Source organism: Polypterus senegalus, chromosome 9, assembly GCF_016835505.1.
Source record: "Polypterus senegalus isolate Bchr_013 chromosome 9, ASM1683550v1, whole genome shotgun sequence".
In the NCBI taxonomy this organism is placed as follows: Eukaryota; Metazoa; Chordata; class Cladistia; order Polypteriformes; family Polypteridae; genus Polypterus; species Polypterus senegalus.
Window position 1 is genome coordinate 104,187,176 of NC_053162.1, and position 23,439 is coordinate 104,210,614.

The 23,439-nt window shown below is 36.4% G+C and overlaps 1 protein-coding gene across 1 annotated transcript in view; it reads left to right on the forward strand.

Annotated features, from left to right (window-relative positions):
* The window catches only part of LOC120535608 (WT1 interacting protein), a 184,757-nt gene that overhangs the window by 69,716 nt on the left and 91,602 nt on the right, over positions 1-23,439 (forward strand). Inside the window, exon 2 of the mRNA XM_039763554.1 lies at positions 9,561-9,662. Coding sequence (XP_039619488.1) covers positions 9,561-9,662 — 102 coding nt within the window. The remainder of the gene's footprint in view (positions 1-9,560; positions 9,663-23,439) is intronic.

The following is a 23,439-nucleotide window of genomic DNA, read 5'->3' on the forward strand; positions in this document are numbered from 1 at the left end:
TGTGAGGACACGGTGTTGCTGCGCTAGCAAGGCGCTGGCTCTCTGTTCACGGATTGTTCCTGCCTTGCGCTGTATTCTTACTGTTGCTGGCGCGACACTTGAAGGATAGATAGATGGAATAATTAAACAAGTACTACGAAGATATTTCAATGTTCCTTAAAAGTTTTGAAGAATCGGTGTTCTAAGCTTACAGGTGGCTTAACGTTTATAAAAGAGCTGATTGTGTGGCTGATTGGATATTTGGAGAAAGAAAAGTAAGGACAGGAACTGAGGGTTAGTGCGTTTTGAAAGAGACAGTACTGCTACAATAAAGTATTTCATTGAAGGTCGTGCATGGCGCAGAAAGCATCTTGTGAGACATGAACAATCACTGTGCCACTGTGTTCCCATGTTTAATAACATCCTTTAACTCCTATCATCATGAAAATGATATTACGTATACATGTCAGTATTTTAACTATTCATAGAGCTCTAATATGACGAATATAATGGCTTCTGTGTCATGTCGGAGGAAGAGCAAGCCCGGAAGCACATAGTGATTCACACACATAGAGCACATAGAAGATCAAATACAAAACAAAGCTTTTAATGTGCTACTTTAGTTACGATGGGATTTGAGAAACTAGTAAATTAAACAATTTTAAGATGAAATTTATGATGTTCTACTTTAATGACAAAATAAACTACATGATTTAAAGTGAAAATTTCGAGATTAAAGTTAACATTTCGTGCTAAGTGTACCTTTTTTTTTTTTCTTCTCTGTGTGGTAATAAGCTTTAATATGACATTCAGACGGTGGACTACGACTCGCCTTTTCACCGCGACTTTGATATGTGACAACTTCTTTTTTATTTCGGGCACTGTGCGACTTTGTGAACTTGAGCTTTTGAGTTTCTCCGACACTCTATGTCACTCGATCAACTTCCTTTTGCTGTTTATATCACTGTTTAAACCAACAACTACAGTTATGCTTGAAAGTTTGTGAACCCTTCAGAATTTTCTATTTTTCTGCATAAATATGACCTAAAACATCATCAGATTTTCACTCGAGTCCTAAAAGTAGATAAAGAGAAACCAGTTAAACAAATGAGACAAAAATATTATACTTGGTCATTTATTTATTAAGGAAAATGATTGAATATTACATATTTGTGAGTGGCAAAAGTATGTGAACTTCAAGGATTAGCAGTTTGAAGGTGAAATTAGAGTCAGGTGTTTTCAATCAATGGGATGACAATCAGGTGTGAGTGGGCACCCTGTGTTATTTAAAGAACAGGGATCTATCAAAGTCTGCTCTTCACAACACGTTTGTGGAAGTGTATCATGGCACGAACAAAGGAGATTTCTGAAGACCTCCGAAAAAGAGTTGTTGATGTTCATCAGGCTGGAAAAGGTTACAAAACCATCTCTAAAGAGTTTGGACTCCACCGATCCACAGTCAGACAGACTGTGTACAAATGGAGGAAATTCAAGACCATTTTTGCCCTCCCAAGGAGTGGTCGACCAACAAAGATCACTCCAAGAACAAGGTCACACCAGATACTGAAAGCAAAGGTTCACATACTTTTGCCACTCACAAATATGTAATTTGTATTCGCTGAAATTCTTTTATTTCTATTTCTATTTCTTCTGTTTCTCCCATTTTTTTGCCATTGCCTTTTCACAGAATGCTGAGCTTAAGGGCTATTTATATTGATTTGCATATTCAAAAAGGTGTAATTCTGGGAGGAGTTGGGGCAGGACAGCAGGCGTGTGCACGTGTGTTACTTTTCAACCTGATCGGAATTTATGGAGTGGATGAACATGGAAGTTGGCAAACAGACAGATTTATGCATCTTGATTTTTTTTGTGTGTAAACACATTTCCCTGCTTTTGTCCGCACGCCGTGTTATAGTTTGAATTCTACGCATGGCGTTATGCATTAGGCCCCAGATGTTCCAGTGCCAAGGACTTTTGTGATTTCAGAATATGCATCCCAAGAAATAAATGAAGAATATAAGAATGGCCCTGTTTTAATAGACTGCCCATCTAATAAAGTTTTTCAGTGCTGCAAACATTGCATTGCCGAAACAAACATTAGCACAACATATTTAGAACAGCATGGACAAAACTACAATAGAACCAAGCTCTTTAATGTTGTTTACTTAATATAGCTCAGTCAGAACTCTGAAAAGGGGTCTTCTTGATTAGGAACTGGTGTTAAATTTTGAAAAGATTTGCAATAAAGACCAAGAAGCAGACAAAAAACAGACTACCAGCAATTATTTCCAAATTAAGTGCTGTGTGGAATCATGTTGTGTTTTGTTTTTTTTTATTTTTTTATTCTCGTGCTCTGATCCTTCACTGATGATGTTGAATTAAAGCAGACATTCAAAAATGTGGATAGGCATATGTGCTACACAAGTGTCTTGATTTCTGACTTTGAAAATGCTGTCACTATATGATTTACCATCAGAATGCCATATTCACCTGATATTTAAAACTTTCAGTAGCTACAATAATGTTTGCCTGTTATTTGTTATTCCTTAACATTTGTCATAACTGATTAGTTTTGCAAGTCCCTTTGAATGACAATTACTACAGCAAGACAACTACAAAGAAGTAGTTACAAAAGTTGTTTATTTTTCTTCAGCATATTTAATTGGTATTTGCAAGTTGGTCACCATGCATGTATGCATGCATGCATACATGCGTGAGTGTGGTCTCTGTGATGGACTACAGTGTTCTCTAGGCCTGTTTTCAGCCTTTTGTCCAACCCTGCTGAAATAGCCTTTGACCCCCTTAACCCGCAAATGGATCGATAAGGTTCTAGAACTGAACTACTGAACTCAGTCCATTGAGGGCTACAGACACACCTCCGTATTAAGCCATGTGAACATTTTTTTTAACTTGTTTGAATTATTATAATTTTAAACACAGGCTTACTTTCCATTAGATTCTTATGTTTTATCTGTTACATTTTGAAACTTATTTTCATCTTCAGTCTTCATTTGGTCTTTGTTCAATAATAATGTTTATATTCTGATTTCTGGAAATGTAAAATTCAATTTAGACAACAGTGCTATGCATTATTCAAAATGATTAATTTATTAAATACAGGAGTTTTGCTCTTAATTAAGGAGAAGCTTCATTGTAGTAAGAAATAACATTTTGAATTAGATTTTAGATGATAAAACATTAAAATTTCATTTTACAAACTAGTATTTACATATGGAATGAATAAAAAGTAAACATAAAGAGAAATTACATTATTCCAATGAGTGCTGTTCAGTTCAGCAGTTTTTTAGAGAGCTATTGTGTTTATATATACACACTATGAAATTTGAAAGTTTTTTTTTTTTTTTTGGAAAAGTAAGCCACAATTGTACAAATGCTTTTCGTGTTTGGGGAAGAATGTAATCTGAAAGTAAAGCATTTTAAAAAGCTGCAGAACTACATATACTTACAGTAATTTCTTTACCTGAAACAAGTACAATGGAACACCTCCTTTCCTACCATATTCTTCATGCTTCACTTCACAAAATAGAGGTGAAAGGCCACAGAATATGCTTGTTTTTGCTTAATGCTTAAAATGTTCATTTAAATATACACTGTATCAACTTGTACTCAAATACTTGCGATATACTGTAAGTGAACCTGTGTGCTGCTATAGTTTTGTTTGAACCTAGGTCTCTAGAGCCATGGGGCAGCAGCAATAACCACTGTACCAGTATACCACATATTGTAAAACCTAGCCAATTCAGTTCAGTGTTGGTGGAGCCTGAGCATGTCTCAGCAGGATTGTGCTCCTGGTTAGTTAGGAACTAAAACCCAGACATTGCAAAAAAGGGGTAACATTTAAATGCAAAGTGAGTGATTTGGCAGCAGATATCTAAAAGTCAAAAAGAAATTTGGTGTTTGCGTAAGTGTACACCCTTCACATTAATATTTCTTGATTGAGCCACTCTTTGCCACAAAAATCGCTTCAGGCCTTTTGGTGTCTACCAGTTTTCATCAAATCTCATGGCAGTTTTGATTTTGATCATGGTTTTTAGAGTGATGCTTATGGCCTGCCGGTTTCAAATAGTCCTGTAGATTCATGAAGGTGAGGGCATTAACTGGTACACTCAAAGTCATTTCGCTGCCTACTTGTGAACCACTCCACAGTTGTTTTCTGTATCTGTTTAGAAGTATTACTCTGCTGAAAGATGAACCTTTTCCCGAACTTTAGTTTTTTGCCTAGATGAAAATGGCCTGTGGTCTAACCATTTTCTTTCACTTCTAGCAAATTGTCCAGTCCCTGCTGATTAACAATTCCTTCAATAAATTGTTTCCATTGTGATACTTTTAATTTTTTGTTGAGTAGTGTGACACATCTTCCATTATTTAGTTTTTCGACCAGACAGATCTTTGGACCCATTTCTTCATCTGTGCATATTTGACAATATTTGTGGCACTGGTTTAATGTTTTTATTCTCCATTCTTTATACTCGTCTCTCAAATTCGATATGTGACCAGTGAGTGCAAAACTGACATGAGACACAGAAAATATTACTTTGACATCAGTGGTGCTGAGGCCATTACATCCTCATTAGGGCAGTAAAGACACCATAGTCTTAGTATGTCAGGTTTTCTCTTTATGATGCTACAAAATAATGAAATTTGTAAAGACAAAACTAATTGTTGTGCATGTACTTTAGTAATAAAAATACAGATTGGAACAAGTTATAGAAGTATCATTTTGGAATCCTACTACGTTTGTAAACTTTTGTTTGTACCTAGCTGTGAATATTTTGCAAGAAATTAGTAGTAGCATTAGATAGACTGATTATTAACTGCAAATGTGAATCCATAGGAAACCATGCCCAGTTTGACATTTTAATAAAGACATCCCCGTTTTTGCTCCAAGTCTCAACTTGAGTGCCCCCCCATGGGGGACTATCAAGTGAAATTGATGTGCCAAAAAACAGTAGATCACCACATAAAGCCTTTGGGAAATACTACATTAGTGAATTGCCTGCCACTGTTCAGTTCTTATCTACATTTACCTCATCTGATTCTCTGAAGCCAGCCTCCCTGCTCCTCGCTGTGTTTTTCTTGAACTCTCATTTTGTGCCTGGCTATGAAAGTTCAGTCCTAGAGTTTAATGCTAAATGCCCATTTTTATTTTATATTGTTCTACAATTTCTGAAAATTGGTGTTACAATCAGTGTTATGGGTTTTTATGTTCCACTCTGTTTAGTCGAATAATAAATCTTTAAATGATTGTTTTCCAAAAAGCTGTTTAATGGTGCTTACTGTGACAAAGTGCTCAATAAAGTAGAACTTAATAAATACTGTAACATGCATCTTATTGATGCATTGTTTGATAGTTCAAAGTGTAATCACCTCTCTGCCACCTTACTGCTGGGTTTGGTTACAGCGCACAGCAAGACCCTAAATAGGATATACTGTAGTGTAAATAAAATATAAATGGGTTTGAAAACGGAGTACATATTTGTGTAATTTAAATACATTTTATAATAAGAATGTGCATAGTTGTATGATAGAGAGGCACATGTTCTTGTTCCTACTATGGTGTAAAAAAAAAATGTAGTAATGAGAAAATCAACACTGCAGATCCACTCCTGAAGACTGAAGTTGTTGATTTTCTGAGGTGAAAGGAAATTGCAGCCAAAACTCCTTGTTGTACCAAATGTGCAGGGATAGTACAATTTTTGTGGTATTGGCAGGAGGTAGAGCATGGCAGGAAATTGTGACATCAGGAGCCCTGGGAGTTGCTGAGCTTTCCCACTGTGCTTCCTCCCTAAGTGCTTCAGCCATATGGGTCCAAGCAGCTGCTCTGTCAAAGGCTAAGGAGCAACTACGATGAAGTGGCTAGGAGAAGATCTGTAATTGCCTTATAAAAGGGCTGCAAACTTAAATGGTTTCTGATTTCAGATTGTCTTGTTTTCTGTTATTAAAGGAACATAAAGGATACAGTATTTGTTCACTTTCGTAAACAGGGTCATTAATGTGTATTTCTCTTGGTAGAAAGGAAATGAGATGCCTTCTTTCTTGAGTTATCATCATGAATCAGGGCCAATTGTAGAATTTTGAAAATCTTCCATTTGTCTTCCAAGAAGCTTCTCTATTAATTCTGATGTAAGCACACTCTCTTGATTTAGAAACTTTAGTCAGCTTTGGTTAAAATTTGGTCAGCTTTGGATCAGCTGATCACATATGTCCTAGAATGCTAAATTTTCATCCACCTAATTTGTCTCTTTAGCTGAAAACGTAGCTCCTAGGTATTGTGCCTTAAATTATTTGTCTCTTGTCTGACAAGAGCCTGCTCAGTGCCTTCTGAAATTGTGAAATATCTGGGTTATGTCTGTTTATCAATGGAACATGTATAGTGAAACAGCCATTCAGTGCAACAGTATTGCAATAGTGGCAAATGTGGAAAGTAGTGGTGTGCTTAGGGAGCATAACATATTGATTGATCTGTAAAGCTATGAAAAGAAGCAGCTAAACTAGGTATCAACCCTTCTGACAATGGAAAATTATTTTTGATTGTGTCTCTTTAAACCAGCAACCTTCCACATTCTCGCCAAAAAGATGATTTTTGCATAAAGCAGAATTACTGAAGCTTCAGGTAATTTGAAATGTACAGTATATGAACCATATATGATCTGTGGTTCTTTTTGCTGTCTTGGTTGCACTTCTAGATTACTGTGGAAACAAAAGTTTGAGCCTTATGCATGTGAAGACCTCAGGCTGCTTGAATGAGCCCAGTCCATAAGCAGATATTTATTGTTAGGTGGCATTAATCTGTGTAAGAATTATTTCACTTTTACATTGGCCCTCTAATATTTATTTTGTGATGTAGAAGATTGAATGGTGTCCATCAAGCCCAACAAATTACTTAACATAAGATGAATTTAGAGTCTATTTTATTTCTGGGGCATGCAAGTAAAAACTGAAGAAGGCAGAAGGAGAAAAAGTTAAATAGTAATGCTTTGCTTGATTGGCCTCATATCTAAATTGGCTGATTTTCATTATGAAAGACTCGATCAATAAACTGGCCAATCATAAAAAACATTTTTTTCAGTGTCTGCCTTTCTAAGCTTTAGGGTAATTTAGTTGTTGTGCTCCTTTAATTAAATTATTATGATAGCTGAGCTATCACATGTCTATTTTTTGCTGCTAATTTCTTGTAAACAGAGAGCAGTAAGGGAGACTTTACTAGAGAGTGGAAAAATGGGAATGTTAGCTTTTACGTTAAAGAAAGTTAGGTAATAAACTGAGAAAAAGCAGTCAGTGGAGTTTCCCTGCGCAATTACACAATCAGCAAGAAAAGCCACTTTAATTAATTCATACCTTTTTGTATTTTGTCCTTGAATTAAAATGAACACTGCCTAAATTTGGCCAATGAGCGAATTTGTATTAAGTACAGCATGCCACGTGGGTCACTCCATGCTCCCTCTTCCATTTTGAGAGTCTCTTGAACCGGACACCTTTGATAGTCATGACCATGATGAGCTGGGCAGATGAGGACAAACACACCGAGCAAAGGGATGGTGAAAAATTGATATTATTGAAAACAGTTCACAAAACAGTGTCCCAAAGTGCAGACAATTGCTCACACCTGCTCTGCTCCCCGGAGCAAAGCACATTATTTATTTATTAAAACGCTCAGTTCTTCTGAGCCACGCACCCACTATACCACACAACAGATTATATTTTCTATTAGAAAAAGAACAGATAAAGAAGAATTGCTGCTTAGTAAACAGTAGGTTTGTTAGCTCAACAGCAAAATTGGACTTTTTTATTTGTGAATTTGTTAAGCTTGCTATCTTATAAACATTTGATAGATTTGTATCCTTTTTAAATGTTTGTACTGTGTTTATTATTTGTGTGTGTCATACAGTATATGTTTTGGTAAGAAAAAGGTTCTGCAGGATTTAAAATGGTAATCTATATATATCATTACCCCTCAAGAATTGGGAAGGTCGAGCTGGTATACTGGAAACAAATATAACCTGTATAAATATAGTAAATATATATCTTAATAGTAAAAAAGGCTGTAGTGTAATTAATGAATAAAAATGATTAAAATCTATAAGTGTTTGTTGAATTCCAAAGGGGAGATTGTTTTATTGCATGACCTTTGGGGGTCAGAGTGGTTGGTGTTTAACTGCCTATATCAATTAATTGAATCAATGTATGTGAATATATTATTTATTTTTTATCAGACAAATGATGACAACTTCTTTCATTTTTTTGTTTAAGATAAGTACATTACAGAAGAAATTTAATATGACAGCTTGTAATTGTAATAAAACATTTTATTCTCTTTAATGTCATATATATTGTAGATACATATTTCTGTACATATTTTTAGTTAAAAAATGTGTTTTAAGGGAATTTATTTTATTATTTTTTATGGTCATTGAGCAATACGCCCATATAATTTTATTTTGTTAATCAAACTTCTCAGTCTGCCAGTGAAAATTCATGCCACTGTACTGGGAAAAGGTCCACACCTATTACAGTCATCCCTCCTGGCTGTTCAGTGGCTCATTTTGTTCAGAAGTATTACACTTGGAGAGTGCTTATGGCCATACGCGATGGTGATTCTGTTTGTTGTAAGCAATATTTTCCCTCTATTTCAAATTTAAAGATTAATTATTAACAAATTACTTCTTTTACAGTTGGTCTAATCATTTTTTTAAACGTTAGTCACTTGGCATTACCATTAGTCATTAAATTAGTCTTTTTTGTGCAAAGGACATTAAAAAAAACAACAGGACAATTGTTAAGCTGTTTTATGTCAATTACTACTTCTGGGTTTAAGGATATTCATGAGGCATCATACATATTTGCATTTACAGTGTTGTTAGCTAAATAACAAGGATCTAATCAAGTATTTAGTAAAGGCTTTAACTATACGTTAAGTAGGACAACCATTTTAGCCACATTGGTTGGGGATTTGTTGCAAATCCTCCACCTGAGTCCAACTGTTATTTATTTTATCAGTAAATTCTGCCTCACTCTGTAATTCCATAGTCAGCACTGTTCTGACATTACTTGCTTTACAAATGCATCCATTAATGTCAATTTCTTATTTGAATAATGTAATAATTAACCTGATTATCGGATTTTTCTCACTATACTGTCAACATATTTTCATCCACAATCTACGGAATGACAATTCAAGTTGGGATCTTTAAGCCTAGATGATGATGTTCCTATCACATTTCCATATAGGAGATGCTATGCCCATAGAGGTCTTTCTATAGAATTTATCCATAGCACTCTCTGTAAACTGTTTCCTGTAATGCAGGCAGGGCATGTTGTGGGATCTTACTGTTACTCTTGCTCCTTGCAGAGTTGAAATATCAGACTTTTATACTTAATTTTGGTTTTTACTTTTTTGGCTATTCCTTCTGTTAATCAGGTTTCATTTTCTAGGCAGTTCTTTTCTTGACCTCCTGTAGTGCTTGGATACAATAAGAAGAAATCATTTCTGTTGTCTTTCTTTGTTTTTGAAAGCACTGTCCAGCGACTAATTTTCTTTATTCTCACTCTCTAACATCTAGGTATCTGCATTAAGTGTGGAAAGGGGGTTTATGGAGCAAGCCAGGCCTGCCAAGCAATGGGAAACCTCTACCACACAAACTGCTTCACCTGTTGTTCCTGTGGTAAGTACTACAATATAATTCTCAACAAAGTAATACTTTATTTGAAGTAGGAGTTTAGGTTTTTTTTTTTTTTTAAATAATGAAGTAATTTTTACATCCTCAGCCCTTAATGTGATCTACAGAGGATTATGGGAAATCTTCTTTTGGCAGTTATGAAGCCTTTTTTTTCCCTACAATGAATGGTTGATAAGAGAATATGTACACTCCACAATCATAAGAGATCATCGTATTTGTTTAGTTAGTGAGCAGATAAGTTGTCTCGTCCAGTCTTATAAATTACTGTATGGTATCTGCCTAACCACCACAATTGTCCATTTTTTTTCTTAACAGATTCATCCTTCTCTACGGTGTGTTTACATCTTACTTTTATTGTTTGTAGTACTGCTTTGCAAATAGAAACATTTGATCCTGCTGTGGATTATCATTTTATGATTGACACGTCTCCAAAGCTAATCACTTTCACCATAGTTTAACCTGTGTGGATGCAGAAGTTTCTCCTGTACCTGCTAAGGCATAACCTTTTTAATGGCATATTCAAGGGAACTCCCAAAATCTCAGTAGGCTTTTTTCTGAATTGCACTGAAACAGTAACATTCTGATTTTCCTCCCTTTTATGAATACTTTGAATGTCAAGAAAAATTTCTAAAATAGTCACATTGCATATTTGAGAGCAGCCGTGAACCTGATGGCCATATATGGGGGGATAATAGTACATTCATAAAACCCAAAATATCAAAGATTGTGAGTTGCACAGAAGCTTTTTCACAGCATGGCTTAACAGATATTTCTCAGGTGAATTTCCAGTCGTACTGAACAAGGATGGAGACAGATTTTGGAGAATGTCATTTTGTCAGAGCAATGTTATTATGGTTCTGTTTTTTATATTAATTTGCATTTCTGTATTTTCTTTGAAATTCAGTTTAGTTTTTTTCATAATGTATTTGTAGTTTTAGTTTACTTTTAATTTTGCAAAAAGTGTCCATTTTATTTTTGTATATATTAGTTTCAGTTAAAAAGAGATTATGCAGTTTACTTTTGAGACACAGATATACATAACAGTAGACTTAATGGGTTTGGATACATTTGTTTCATGTGGGGGAAACCTGTAGGTATGCCCCATTAAAAACAAGCAAAATCAAAATTAGATACTAATTACAAACAATTTTATAAGATGCTTATATTTATGACAAATTATGGTGAACAAACTGCACTTTTGCATGTAAATAATCAATTCATCAAGTAGCCTAACACAGCAAAAATATAAAGGAATTATTATTATTTTTTTTTTAATTTAAATATTCTTCCATGACATTTACTCATGCAACACATGATCTGTTAAATCTAAGGTTGAGGAAAGTAGCAGATTTTGCAGTTAACTTGGCATGTCACGTAGCCTTGTAGATATGTCAGTTTCAATGAACAAGTTAACTTAGGCTTAAATTAACAAAGGAATGGTAAGCAAAAACTCCAGTCAGCCTCATCCCTAGAGAAAGTAAACCTCTGGAGGGTCCACAGTCAATTATAAGGATAACCTAGAAAAAAGTTACTCAAGAAAGTTATAATCTTTACATATGTGACATTATGGGCCTGATAGAAGGAACCTTAATACTATACATGTAGCTAAAAATGTCTTATTGTTCTAAATGTCTTTTTATTGACAAAAATAATTTTGCTGGCTAGTAAATTTTAGTGATTTATCACAGATGGATCTTTCAGATTATTACTGTACATTCCCTCAGCCCTGACCACATTAATAACTAAATACATTGTCAACTTGAAATCTGTTGGAATACTGTAGAAGGATTGTCAGAAACATTTCCAGCTCTCTGAAACTCTGTAAAACTGCCTGTTTGGAAAAGTAAAGGGATGTGTGAAGCACTTTTGTATTTGGTCCATTACACTTGCATTTCTTGAATGGATTTTTTGATTGTCTCAATTAAATGGTAAAACCCTTGCATCCACAGCTTTCGGCTTTGTGTATTGTTATCCCATCTGGAACACTTTGAAGGCTTATTGACTGACATCCTAATTGCTCACTTAGCAGAAACCAAGCACACAGATTTTATCTCCCCGGTGTCGCCTTGCTCCCTGTCCAGAGGCCATATTTAGGCCAGACATACATTGACTGGCTAGTTACTGAGGAGCAAGCAAATAAATGTCTTGCTAGAAGAGACATTTTGTTGCCTAATGTCACAAGGTCAGTTAAATTTGTGAAGAGGCCTTGTATATGCATAATTATGTGTGTGTTCATACCTTGTGTCAAATGCATAGATTTATAACTATTTCCCAAAAACAAAAACTGAGTTATTTTCTAGTCCTTTGGGTACACTGACTTATCTCTCTATTATATAAAAATATCTTGGGTCAAGACGTGATTTTCTCGGAGCCACTTTAACGTCCCGCGAGACAAGGAGGACAGCAGCTGTACAGGCTTTTAAATGTTTGAAGCGCCACACAACATGCAGATCACGCAGCATGGCACAAGCAGCAGCAAGCCAGCTGGTCAAGAAAATAGAGGAGGTAAAAAAAATGTATTTGTTTCCCATTGTATCACCGTTTAAGAGGTGGTTTCGGAGGAGCAACTGCATTTCCTTAGTGTGTTCAGCCCCCTCTTCACAACGTGAGAGGCAGAGACATGAATTTGCTGGTGCATTGTGCACCCCGGGGTGGGAGAGGGTGGGTGAGCAAAATGAGCAGGGGGCAAAGCCCCCTATTACAGAATGAAAAATTTGTCTTGGATTTTATTAGATAGATAGATGGGACTAATAAAGATCTCGGAGGAAAATCTGGCATTTTCCTTAAATAATTATGGCAGATGGCTGGGACCCTTGAGATCAGGGCAGAAGCAATACCTCCTCCAGAACATGACAGGATAGCCCCCCTGGATTGAATCGGAGCCTCAGCCTTGGAGCTTGTTAGCTCAACCCTGCTGGGGCATATAGCCACCGCCAGGGAGTGCCTGGACAATTGCACTTCTGCCACACTTGGAAGTGCTGCTAGAAGAAGGTCCTGGCTCACCTTGAGTACTTCCGGGAGCCCATGCAGCACTTCTGCCACACCCGGGAAGCTTCCAGAAGGAGATCAGAGTACACTCTTTATTGGAACAATTATTCTTATGGTAAAATCACTTGTATTCCATTATTAAAAAAGTTGTATCATGTAATGAGAAAGCAGAGTAACACACATGTACCCCTGCATTGTTAATCTAAGAGATTGACTTGCTTTCAAAATACCAGAAACTTGATACAGCTATTGATTTTTGAGCATCTGGTCTCCATGTTGGTTATTTGAGACATTACTAAGATAATGCACCAGACTCTTAAAGCTGGTCAATTAGTCTTGATGAAGATGGCCATTTGAAACATTCACCTCCCACCCCACCTAAAGGCCATCTGCTTTGAGCAGTGAATATGACAGCCATCTGGTGTCTGTGTCTACTTTTATAAGCTCCTGGAAGCTTTTGGGAAATAATGTGACTGCATTAACTTTGTTGGTTATCTCTCAAAGGTTATGAAGTGGGAAGCATGACTTGTTTCTGTTTAAAGCCCAGAGGAGAGAGGATTGGTTAGGCAAACATGAACAAATGATCAACTATGCAGAATTATAGTGCATTCTGGAAAAGTCACTCTGGTCCACCCTATGCCAGAAAAGCACCCTTTTACTTGCAGATAGGTAGCTTTCTATTTTGGCTTTGGGATATTCAATAATCACACATGCACAGATGTATATGTTTTCTTTAGAAAGCATTTTTATTATTAATTACCTATATTTTTCACCTATGTCATTTGTCCTGTTATAGGCTCCAGGCCTATTGTTTTTTCTCCAGTTTGGTCCGGTACTTACCTCCGTATCCTTCAAAAGCAGTTTAACCTATGTCCAACAGTAACTGCCATATAAATTATTCAGTTTAGCCTGTATTTTTGCAGTCTACTCTGTTTAGTCATAGGACCAGGTTTATTGATTTGCAACATTTTTTCACAAGTAGTTTTTTTTACATACATGCTATATTTAAATATACATCTACACACACACAGACACATGCATGTGCCCATTTAAACAAACAAATTTATATATCCGTTAAGATCAATGTGTGCAAAGGCATGAGGCCACCCCGTAACAATCTTATCAGTGCACCTTGTTCACTTCATTTAAACCAACATGATTAGCTTCAAATTAAATGTTATTTTAGTTGTTCATTATGTTTCTTGATTTTTTTTACATTTATTTGTGTGCATAATAAATATTAATAAATGTACTTGATTGTATATTATTGTACAGTACAATCAATTGAACTATGTTGTAAAATGTTCTGTTGAGTAATTTCCTGAGGTGTTTACATTAAAGTAAAAAGTATATATATATTTAGAAAACCCAAAATATTCTTGAACAGTCTTTTATACTTGTGTAATCCAGTTCAAATGATGTGCCAGAACATGTCAGAGCAGCTTCAACAACAGTGCAAATCAGGAACCAACCCTATACCAGGTGGCAGTTAGTCACAGCACATACTCCGTCATTGACACTCACACAGGGCCAATTTAGACTTACCCTTGTCTGTATGGGATTGTCACAAGGCACTCCAGTTTTCATCTTGCATTTTAAAAGACTAAAGCAGGGGTGATCAAGGTTGGTTCTGGAGATCCACAGCACCCATTTATTGCATGATGAACAAGTGACATTTTTCTGCTTCATTTTAGTTGTCTTGCTTGCTTCGAATTTGAATTCTTAAATGGTAATTTTACTTTAAAATGCAGCATTCACTATTTTTAATTGTTCCTTGTTAGCAATAAAATGCAAATGATAAAAAAACAGCAGGACTCCATCTAGCTTGTTTCCATTTAAACCTGTGTGTATTCAGTGGGAACTATTTGCTTTAATTAAGTACTTGTAAGGAAGCTGAAGAGAAAGTGAAAAATTGAAAATATCTCTGTTTTAGTCATCGAATCATTTGAATGAGATCATTAGAAAGGGAAAAAAAATACATGATTTAAGAATTTCCTGACATTGAAGAGATAAAATACAAACAAGTCATGATATTAAATAAAATCTGTTATTGGTAAGGAATGTTTTCTAATTAAGCATCTGGGTTGAAAGAAAAACCTGCAGCCATTGGCCCTCTCAGACCGACATTGATCATTCTTGCTTTAGTCTTTTAGAATGTGAGATGAAAACTGGAGTGTCATGTGACAAACCCATACAGACATGTATAGAACATTTAGACTCTACATATGCAGTGACTTGGCTGGATTAGGTAGCATTGCTAATTGTGGCAAATGTTAAGCCATTTGCTCCTGTGGCAACTGCATGACATTTTGAGCGCCCAGAACATTACACATGCATAGAATAACCTTTGTATGTGCTTCTGATTACGTTTCTTAGAGGTTAATTGATAGAGCCACCTGTAGAGGATGTGCAAAGCTATCCAGGATGTCTAGGGTGGTATATATGAAAGCTGATTGAGAAGGAATGAATGGGAAACCAAGTAAAAAAGGACATTAGTTTTGATGTCATTTTGTAGTCTTAACTGGAAGTGAGACAGCTTTAACCTTAATTTCCAATTTTCCCAGGAGTTTTTGCGTTGGTAGTTATAATTATAAGGATTAAAAGGATAGATTAGATATAGCTTGCTCTTTTTCTCTTCCCCAACACCCCCAACATTTTGCCTCCCCACGTGAGGCTGGACCCCACTTCACAAAGTCCCAGTCCTCTGACATACCTAGAGACAGAGCTCGTCCAAAACAAAACAAGCCCCCCAGCAGCGGCATTTGAGGATTAAAAAGTAGAGATATCTATTGCTAATAAAGTCTAAATACTATAATCATAAAATATAATCATCAACAGTCTTGAAATATTAAGACCGTAAACCCAGAGAGTGGTGTTAAAAAGTGGCCCTGGATAAGCATAGTAAACCCTAATGCAATAATAACAATAACAATAAACCAAGGGTATGATGTTAAACAGTCTCCTTTAGAATAGTTAAAAACACACACAAAAAAAAACTACTTTAATTTCTTCCACACATATGTCTAAAATTGTAATTAAAACATAAACAAAAAGTGTCTGAGAAAAGGATGTATAATTATGGTACCCGTATCATTGCAAGCGGATCAGACAGTAGGTAATATCTTCTTGCCATACCATGACAGGATGTGACTCTCTATCGTATTTCAAAAAAAGTGTTACGACATTAGTACCCTGGTGGGAACAGCAGTGAGATGAGAACAAGCACAATATCAAATACATCTTTTTTTTTTTTTGGCTTTCTCACTTTTATCTCTTTATTAATAATGGCTGTAATGTAGTTTGTGTGTATATAACCCAGATTACAAATGTGACAAAAAAAAAAAAAACTTTCTTGAAAAACGTTTTATACAGTGTATTTTTCAGATTCAGTTTTCATGAGCTTTGTCAGTTAAGGATGAGAACAGTTAATCCTCTCTTGTTTCATATTTTTGGCACCCTTTACACTTCTCCTTTGAGGTGCAACATCTTGCGTGTGCTTGAGCAGCTATGCACTCTGTGGTCACAAGGAAGTCCTTCAGTTGGACAGGAGGCAGATGTGAATCACACTAGTTCCTCTTATCAAAAAGGTAACTTGGCATGAGCCCTATTTAAACAGCCATAAATTCCTTCATTCATTAAATGAAGGAATTCAACAGAATCAACCAAATCTGAGCAAGCCATATAGGCAGTCCTAGGGCTACAAGAAAATTGCTTTAATCAACTTCTGGTATTTGGCATCTCTTAGCTGCTGGCTTAACTTTAGAAGACTTTGTTTTGAAGCTGCTGGGTTTTATTTTAACTCACTGGGAGTTAAAGTGACATTTTGCCAGAAGCAGTCAGCCTCCGTGTTTCTTGAGGCTAATATTTAGGCTCCTTAACGGTCTGTAAAAGGTAATCATTTTCTTTGATTTTTCAAAATGGATACAATTGAATTTATATAAATATGCTCAGCATAACAGTAAATGGTTCCAGAAAAGTTTGAAACTATGACCTTTGACTGTGTGTTCACAGAGTACTTCACATTGTTTCCACATCCCAAAGACTTGGGTGTTAGGTTAATTAATGACTCTAAATTTCCCAGTATGAGTAACTTTGGCCTGCTATGGACTGGAGTACTGTTTGGGTTTGGTTCCTACCTGGCAACCGGTGCTGTCAGATTGGGTTTCAGACAGTGTAGTGTGGATCTGAAGTGTGGTTACTGGTAGGTCAGAATTAAAGAAAAGTGCATTTAGAAAAGAGGGCAAAACACTGAGACACAAGGACTTGGAAAAACTGCAGAAAGCAAGTCTCTAAAAGCAATGTAGAGGCTGCATTTATTCAGAATTTGATATTTGAAGCAATGCACAAATTTGACAGGGCAGTCAGTAGAGCAGAAACTCATCTCTTTTAAGTGCAGTGTTTATGTAAATTTACAAAAGTTAATTTAAAATATTGCCTTTTACAATAAGCATTGTCCAGTCTTAAAGAAAAGTGAAATTGACATTAATTGAATTCTAACATTATGGTCAAAGAGGTCAGAATTTTACATTTACTTGTTTGGCTAAGCCTTTATCCAAGGTGACTTACAACATGCCTGATTTTAAAAATGTGGCAACAATATTAGACTTGCCTTCAATGATTTTAGAATGGCTTCCCTACAAGTAAAGGCTGATAAAAGAAACAGGAGGTAAAAAACACCATTAGACAAAGGCAGTGATGAAGTTCAAGATTCAAGAGTATTTATTGTCATTTCATCCATATACAGTAGTGCAGCATACAGTGAAACGAAACAACGTTCCTCCAGGACCATGGTGCTACATAGAATACAAGACAATGAAGAATCCACGACACATAACATAAAGACACGTAATATATAACAAGATGCATGTGAGACAAATATGCAAACATGTGCAACCATGTGCAACATTGCAGAGCAGAACACATATATCAGATAGGTCCATAAGTGTTCAGAAATCTGACTGCTTGGGGGAAAAACTGTTACACATTCTGGTGGTAAGGGCCTGAATGATTCTGTACCTTTTTCCCAATGGCAAAAGTGTAAACAGTGAGTGTGCAGGGTGTGTTGGCTCATTCACAATGCTGGTGGCTTTGCGGATGCAGCGTTTGGTGTAAATGTCTATGATGGAAGGAAGAGAGATACAGATAATCTTCTCAGCTGTCTTCACTATCTGTTGTAGGGCTTTACAATCCCTGACCGTGCAATTTCCAAACCAGACAGTGATGCAGTTGCTCAGGATACTCTCTATGGTACCTCTGTTGAATGTTGTTAGAATAGCTGGTGGAAGATGGGATTTTCTTAGGCAATGCAGGAAGTAGAGCCACTGCTGGGCTTTCTTGGCTAAAGAGCTGGTATTGTAGGACCAGGTGAGGTTCTCTGCCAGGTGGACACCCTGGAATTTGGTGCCATTGACAACCTTCACAGTTGAGCCGTCAATGTTCAGTGGCAGATGGTCACTCTTAGCTTTCCTAAAGTCAACAATCATCTCCTTTGTTTTGTCTACATTCAGAGACAGCTTATTGGCTTTACACCAGTCTGTTAACCGCTGCTCCTCGTCTCTGTATGCTGACTCATTGTTGTTGCTGATGAGACCCACCACAGTCGTATCATCGGCGAATTTTATGATGTGATTAGAACTGTGCGTTGCTGCACTGCCATGAGTCAGCAGTGTGAATAATAATGGACTGAGTACACAGCCTTGAGGGGCTCCAGTGCTCAGTGTGGTGGTTCTGGAGATGCTGTTTCCCATCCTGACTGACTGAGATCTCTCAGTCAGGAAGTCCAGAATCCATTTGGACAAGTCGGAGACAGGTTAGGTTCAGTATATCAAGAGAGGTCAAAGTATTGATTGTCAATTACAAAATGAAAGACCAAGAATTGTGGTTGAAAATTAAGTCAAAAAAGCTCCTAAAATTAACGTTTTCAATTATTCCTAACTGAATAAGAATGAATTTGATTGTATTTCATAGAGAAACCAATACCCAGAAGTTGTGCCACACCACCTTATACTCTATAGGCTGGATGAATTGACACACTGCTACACATGACTAGGAGTGGGCATAGCAGTCATAAAGAATATGGCTGCAGCAATGCAATAATGAATATAAAATAGTGTAAAATTACTTTGTCAGAATGATGATAAAATACTTAAAAACTATCAAAAGCAGAATGTACAATACAATGGTTTAGGATTTCATAAACCAAAATTATAACATCATTGGCACAAAGTCGTCAGTTAAGGTCCAGCATGTGCCTCATTGTGTGACTCTGTGCTGTTCCCTTAATTTGTCTGTTCACCCATTGTTAATGGGCTAAATGTGCTACAAAATTGCATATATTATATAATGACAAGTCCATATAAAATAAAAAGAGTGAATAATTATGAAATCTTGATAAAATAAGTTATATTTGAAAATATATCTAGGTATCTCCCAAGTTGTGAATGAGGTACTGAGAGTGTCAGGTCACCATGTAGTCATCAGTATAAGTGAGCCTGCTGTGATTTCTATTATAATTAAACAAAATAAAGTAAACTGAATTTTTGTTTTTCTTCCACCATTTGTTAATATTTGACAGGCAGGGCCATTCTACCAATATGTGCATTTCTGGCACTGGTGTGTTGTCTGGTGGAATGTGAACTTTGAAATGTGATTGCAGTGCAGTTGTAGTTCTTTCATCAAAAATAGGGTATAGTCAAAAAGATGACTCTGTAAATAGCCCTTAATGAAAATTTGAATCATTTTGAAATCTAAGCACAAAGCAAGCTGGATTGAATTTGAATGATTATGCTTTTAATATAAAATTCTTATTCAGACGATTATGGAACAAAATCTGTTTTACAAATTAATTTGGACACTTTTGGAAGCAGAAGAATTTTAACAAACTGGACTTTTTATTTCTAGGCTTGTTTTATAATGTAACATACCTCTGTGTGTACATTGTCCTTTGTGACCCATGTATGTTTATGATATGTAATTTTTGTTTTAGTTCATCATAATATCTTAACATTTACAGACAGTTGGCAAATGGGACAGGAACACTAACCATTATGAACATCATGTTTGGGAAAACCTCTTCAGTGGATTAGATGTGTCTGATCATCTTAAATGCAAGTTCATGCATGATTATACGAAACTGCTAAAAAGACATTATAATGATGACCTCACTATAAGGCTTGACAAATTACAGGTGTAATTTCTGACATTAAATTCTGTGTAAATAAGCATGTAGTGAAAATTAATTGAAAATGCATAAATGATGATGAATAACCCATCCTCCAAATGTCCTTAGCTAAATATGTTACAAATGTATACTTTCTCACCATCTCCCCCAAAAAAATGAATTAGGAAAATATAACATTCAGTTTGATAGCCGTTTAATTATTGATTTACTTTGCAATTAATTCCTTTGTTAAATAGTTGTATGTTTTGATACTCAGAGTCCAACGTAACTATCTTGTCATCGAGGCGTCTTTCAAGATAAGAATACGTTGCATCATTTTTTACATACATTTGTTGTAGTTGAGGTTCAAGCAGGCTCCGTGACTTCTGTGGGTTACACACTGACACAGAGGCGATCATTGAATTGGCATTTAAAGTCCAATGTCTTACCTGTAATATCGCACTGCCTGCCATAAGACAGTATCTTTTAAATTAGGATTTATTTGCCTAATGTCCATCTAGTTTTGGACTTCCTTCAGGTTAGTTACATGTCATGTTGATTGCTTTCCACCTGTCATTGTTTACTATTGGTACTTGATAACAACATTCAGCTACTGAATGTATACTGACAATGAAAAATAATGAATCAGAATGAAGTGCCAGAAAAAATGTAGTTCAAGTGCATTTTTTATCGCTTTAAGAGTGTGTGTGGGTTTGAATGTATATTTCTTGCCTGTGTCAGAGTCTCCAAAGATTCTGAATTGGCCTGAAGGAAATGAGTACTTTGTAAATGTCACTAGCTTTGAGATTTTATATTAAGACTAGCACACATTTTAAATGTAAAATCTTATTTTATTAGGGTTGCATTTACACTGCAGAACTAGAAATATGATTGCAATTTTTTTTTTCAGATCCAGTCTTTTCTCTTGACTGTTTAAACCTAAATTTGAATATAGCTTACATACATATCTATGTTTACATGGACATGGCTCTAAAAATCAATGAGGGCTTTGGTCTACTCATCAGACATTCCATACATGCCAGTTGTGGGACAACTTGATGTAAAAAAACAATATAAATGCTAGGGGTCGCTGTTACCCCGTTGAACCCACCAGACAGACATCCAGGACACATGTTTAAAACCCCAAGAATAATTTTAATAATTCTCTTCACTAAAGTGCCCAAAGCACTGCACCTTCCACAATTCTCAATAATAAATACAATAATCAATAATAAATACAATAATTCAAATCAACAATCCTCCACTCCACCCAGCAGCTCCGTCACTCTACCACCCAACTCCGGCTCAATCTGCTGGGTTTCCCACAGTCCTTTTAAAGTCCATGACCCAGAAGTATTCCTTCTCCGGGTCAAACGCTATCTTCAAGTATCCCAGAAGTACTGCGGGGTTCCGTCCTCGTGACTCCAAAGTACTTCTGGGTTAGCGTCACGATAATATTCCCCTGGCGGCACCCACGGCACCCAACAGGGCTGAAGAGACGGACTCCATGTCCCATACTGCCCTGCATGAATCCGAGGAACCATTTCCATTCAGGGGAGCTGCCATCTAGTGTCCCGGGGAATGTAGTGCCCTGAAAAGGCTGCTTTCTTCTGTTGAGTGACGTCCCAGCCAGACTGAAACGCCGGCCGTCCATCACACTGGACACTACAATTTTTCCTTATTTCTCCTTTGCAAAACTGCTCACATTCTGTCACACTGCATGGGAATCATGAGTGAACAGCCTTTTCCAGGTCCAGCCATAAATTCTCAGTTGGATTCAGATCTATGCCCGTGTTTTTCAAGAATCTCAGAAATACTCCAGCATATGACATGAGAAGTAGTTCTCTGGCATCTTGCCCCTGCACAAGAAATAGGAATTATCTAAAAATGAATGGCCTCCCAGGCTGCAAAATGGAACTCATGAAGGTGTTTTGTAGTTTCCTTGGAAATCATGCTGACACTTTGTAGTTTTCTGATGCTAATACCAAAGTTAATAATAATAATAACCAGTGCTATTCTTGCACTCTTTTTGAAGTCACTTTCACTCTTCCCGGTGTGTGTTTGTCTTCCAAGTCATGTGCCATGCTTCTCTTTTGATTACCTCTTTTTTTCTGCAAGGCTTTATGTGTCCAATGCCCCAGGAGTCACTGCCTGCCATCATGAACCACCCTGGGTTTTTAAAGCGGAACACAAATATTCCAGGGGTTCATAGAATGCAAAGCTTAGTGTATCTGTGTGACATTTCAATAATGCTGTCTGCTACAATACATTTTACATACATCACCACTTGTCTGTTGATACTGTGAGATCTTTTGCGATGTTTGCTCATTAGTACTATAACATGAAAAAAGTTTCTGTTTTAGCTATGTGTTCAACATTTCTTGCCTCACATTTTCTGTCATCCTACATTTACCCAGATTGTTGTAGACATAGAACACACTTGAAATGCATGTGTTCAACCTAATATATTTACCCTATACAACTCCAGGCACCTCACACCCAGATAAATAGACTTGAGCTGGGAAACCTATTAGTCCGACTTGAGGTGCAACGGTGGAGGGATGGGATAACAGGTTGCTTGCTGCTTGTGCTGATTGACACATTTGCAAAACAAAACATGCTAAAGGAGAGGTGCGAAGGAATTTATGGTGGCCCAGGATTGTGACTTTTTCCAGTGTTAAATTAAACAATTTGGACATGAGCATCAGTAGGTTTGCACCCTAGGAAGCAATTACCCAAACTATTCTATAACAGTTCTGTAGTTACCGCTCTGATGTTGATCTTTCTGATCATTCAATAGGTCATTACGATAGCAATTGAAAAGAATAATTCATAATTAATTGCAGAATTATGATTATATTTGAGGGTTTCTGTAGAGTGCCTCTTTTTCTTGTACAGTTTCGCTCAAAAACTAATCGGCTCATCGTCATCTCATAACAGGCTTAACTTTCAAGTTTGGTGTTTATCCTTCCAGCCATTTCAGCTCTAGATTTTCCTCAAGAGACTGTGACACACAGACACACACCCATCTTCAAGATATCAGTGTTTTCAGTATCAGGGAACCCTAAAACGTTGAGATCCGTCAAAAGCCAGAGATCAAAATTTTTGACAAATCTAAAGCTTTTGCTCCTCCCCATAGACTATAGGTTATGGTGGGGAGGACACAAAGCAGAAATTGATAAATTTCAATTGCTCCTACTCCTAAGAGTATGACCAGATTTGTGAGATTTTTAAGCCAGTAAGGACTGAGTTTCTAGTTTGAGACAATGTCATTCAATCCAGGACAATAACATTGTTTTTTACATTGTTCCTCTGTAGCTTAGGCTTTATTTTGGAGATTGTTATTTTGCTGGAAAGCAAATCTTCTCCCAAAGCACATGCTTTTTGCAAATTGAATCAGGTTTCCCCCCAGGATTTTGTTGTATTTTGTTGCATTAATTTTCCTCTATATCTTCACAAGTCTTAATGGGCTTGCTGCTGAGGAACGTCATAGCATGATTATGCCACAATATTTAATGGTAAGGATGGTGTCTTTTTGATGATGTGTGCAGTGTTTGGCTAGAATCAAATGTGGTGTTTAGTTTAATGACCAAAAAGCTCAATTTTAGTATCATC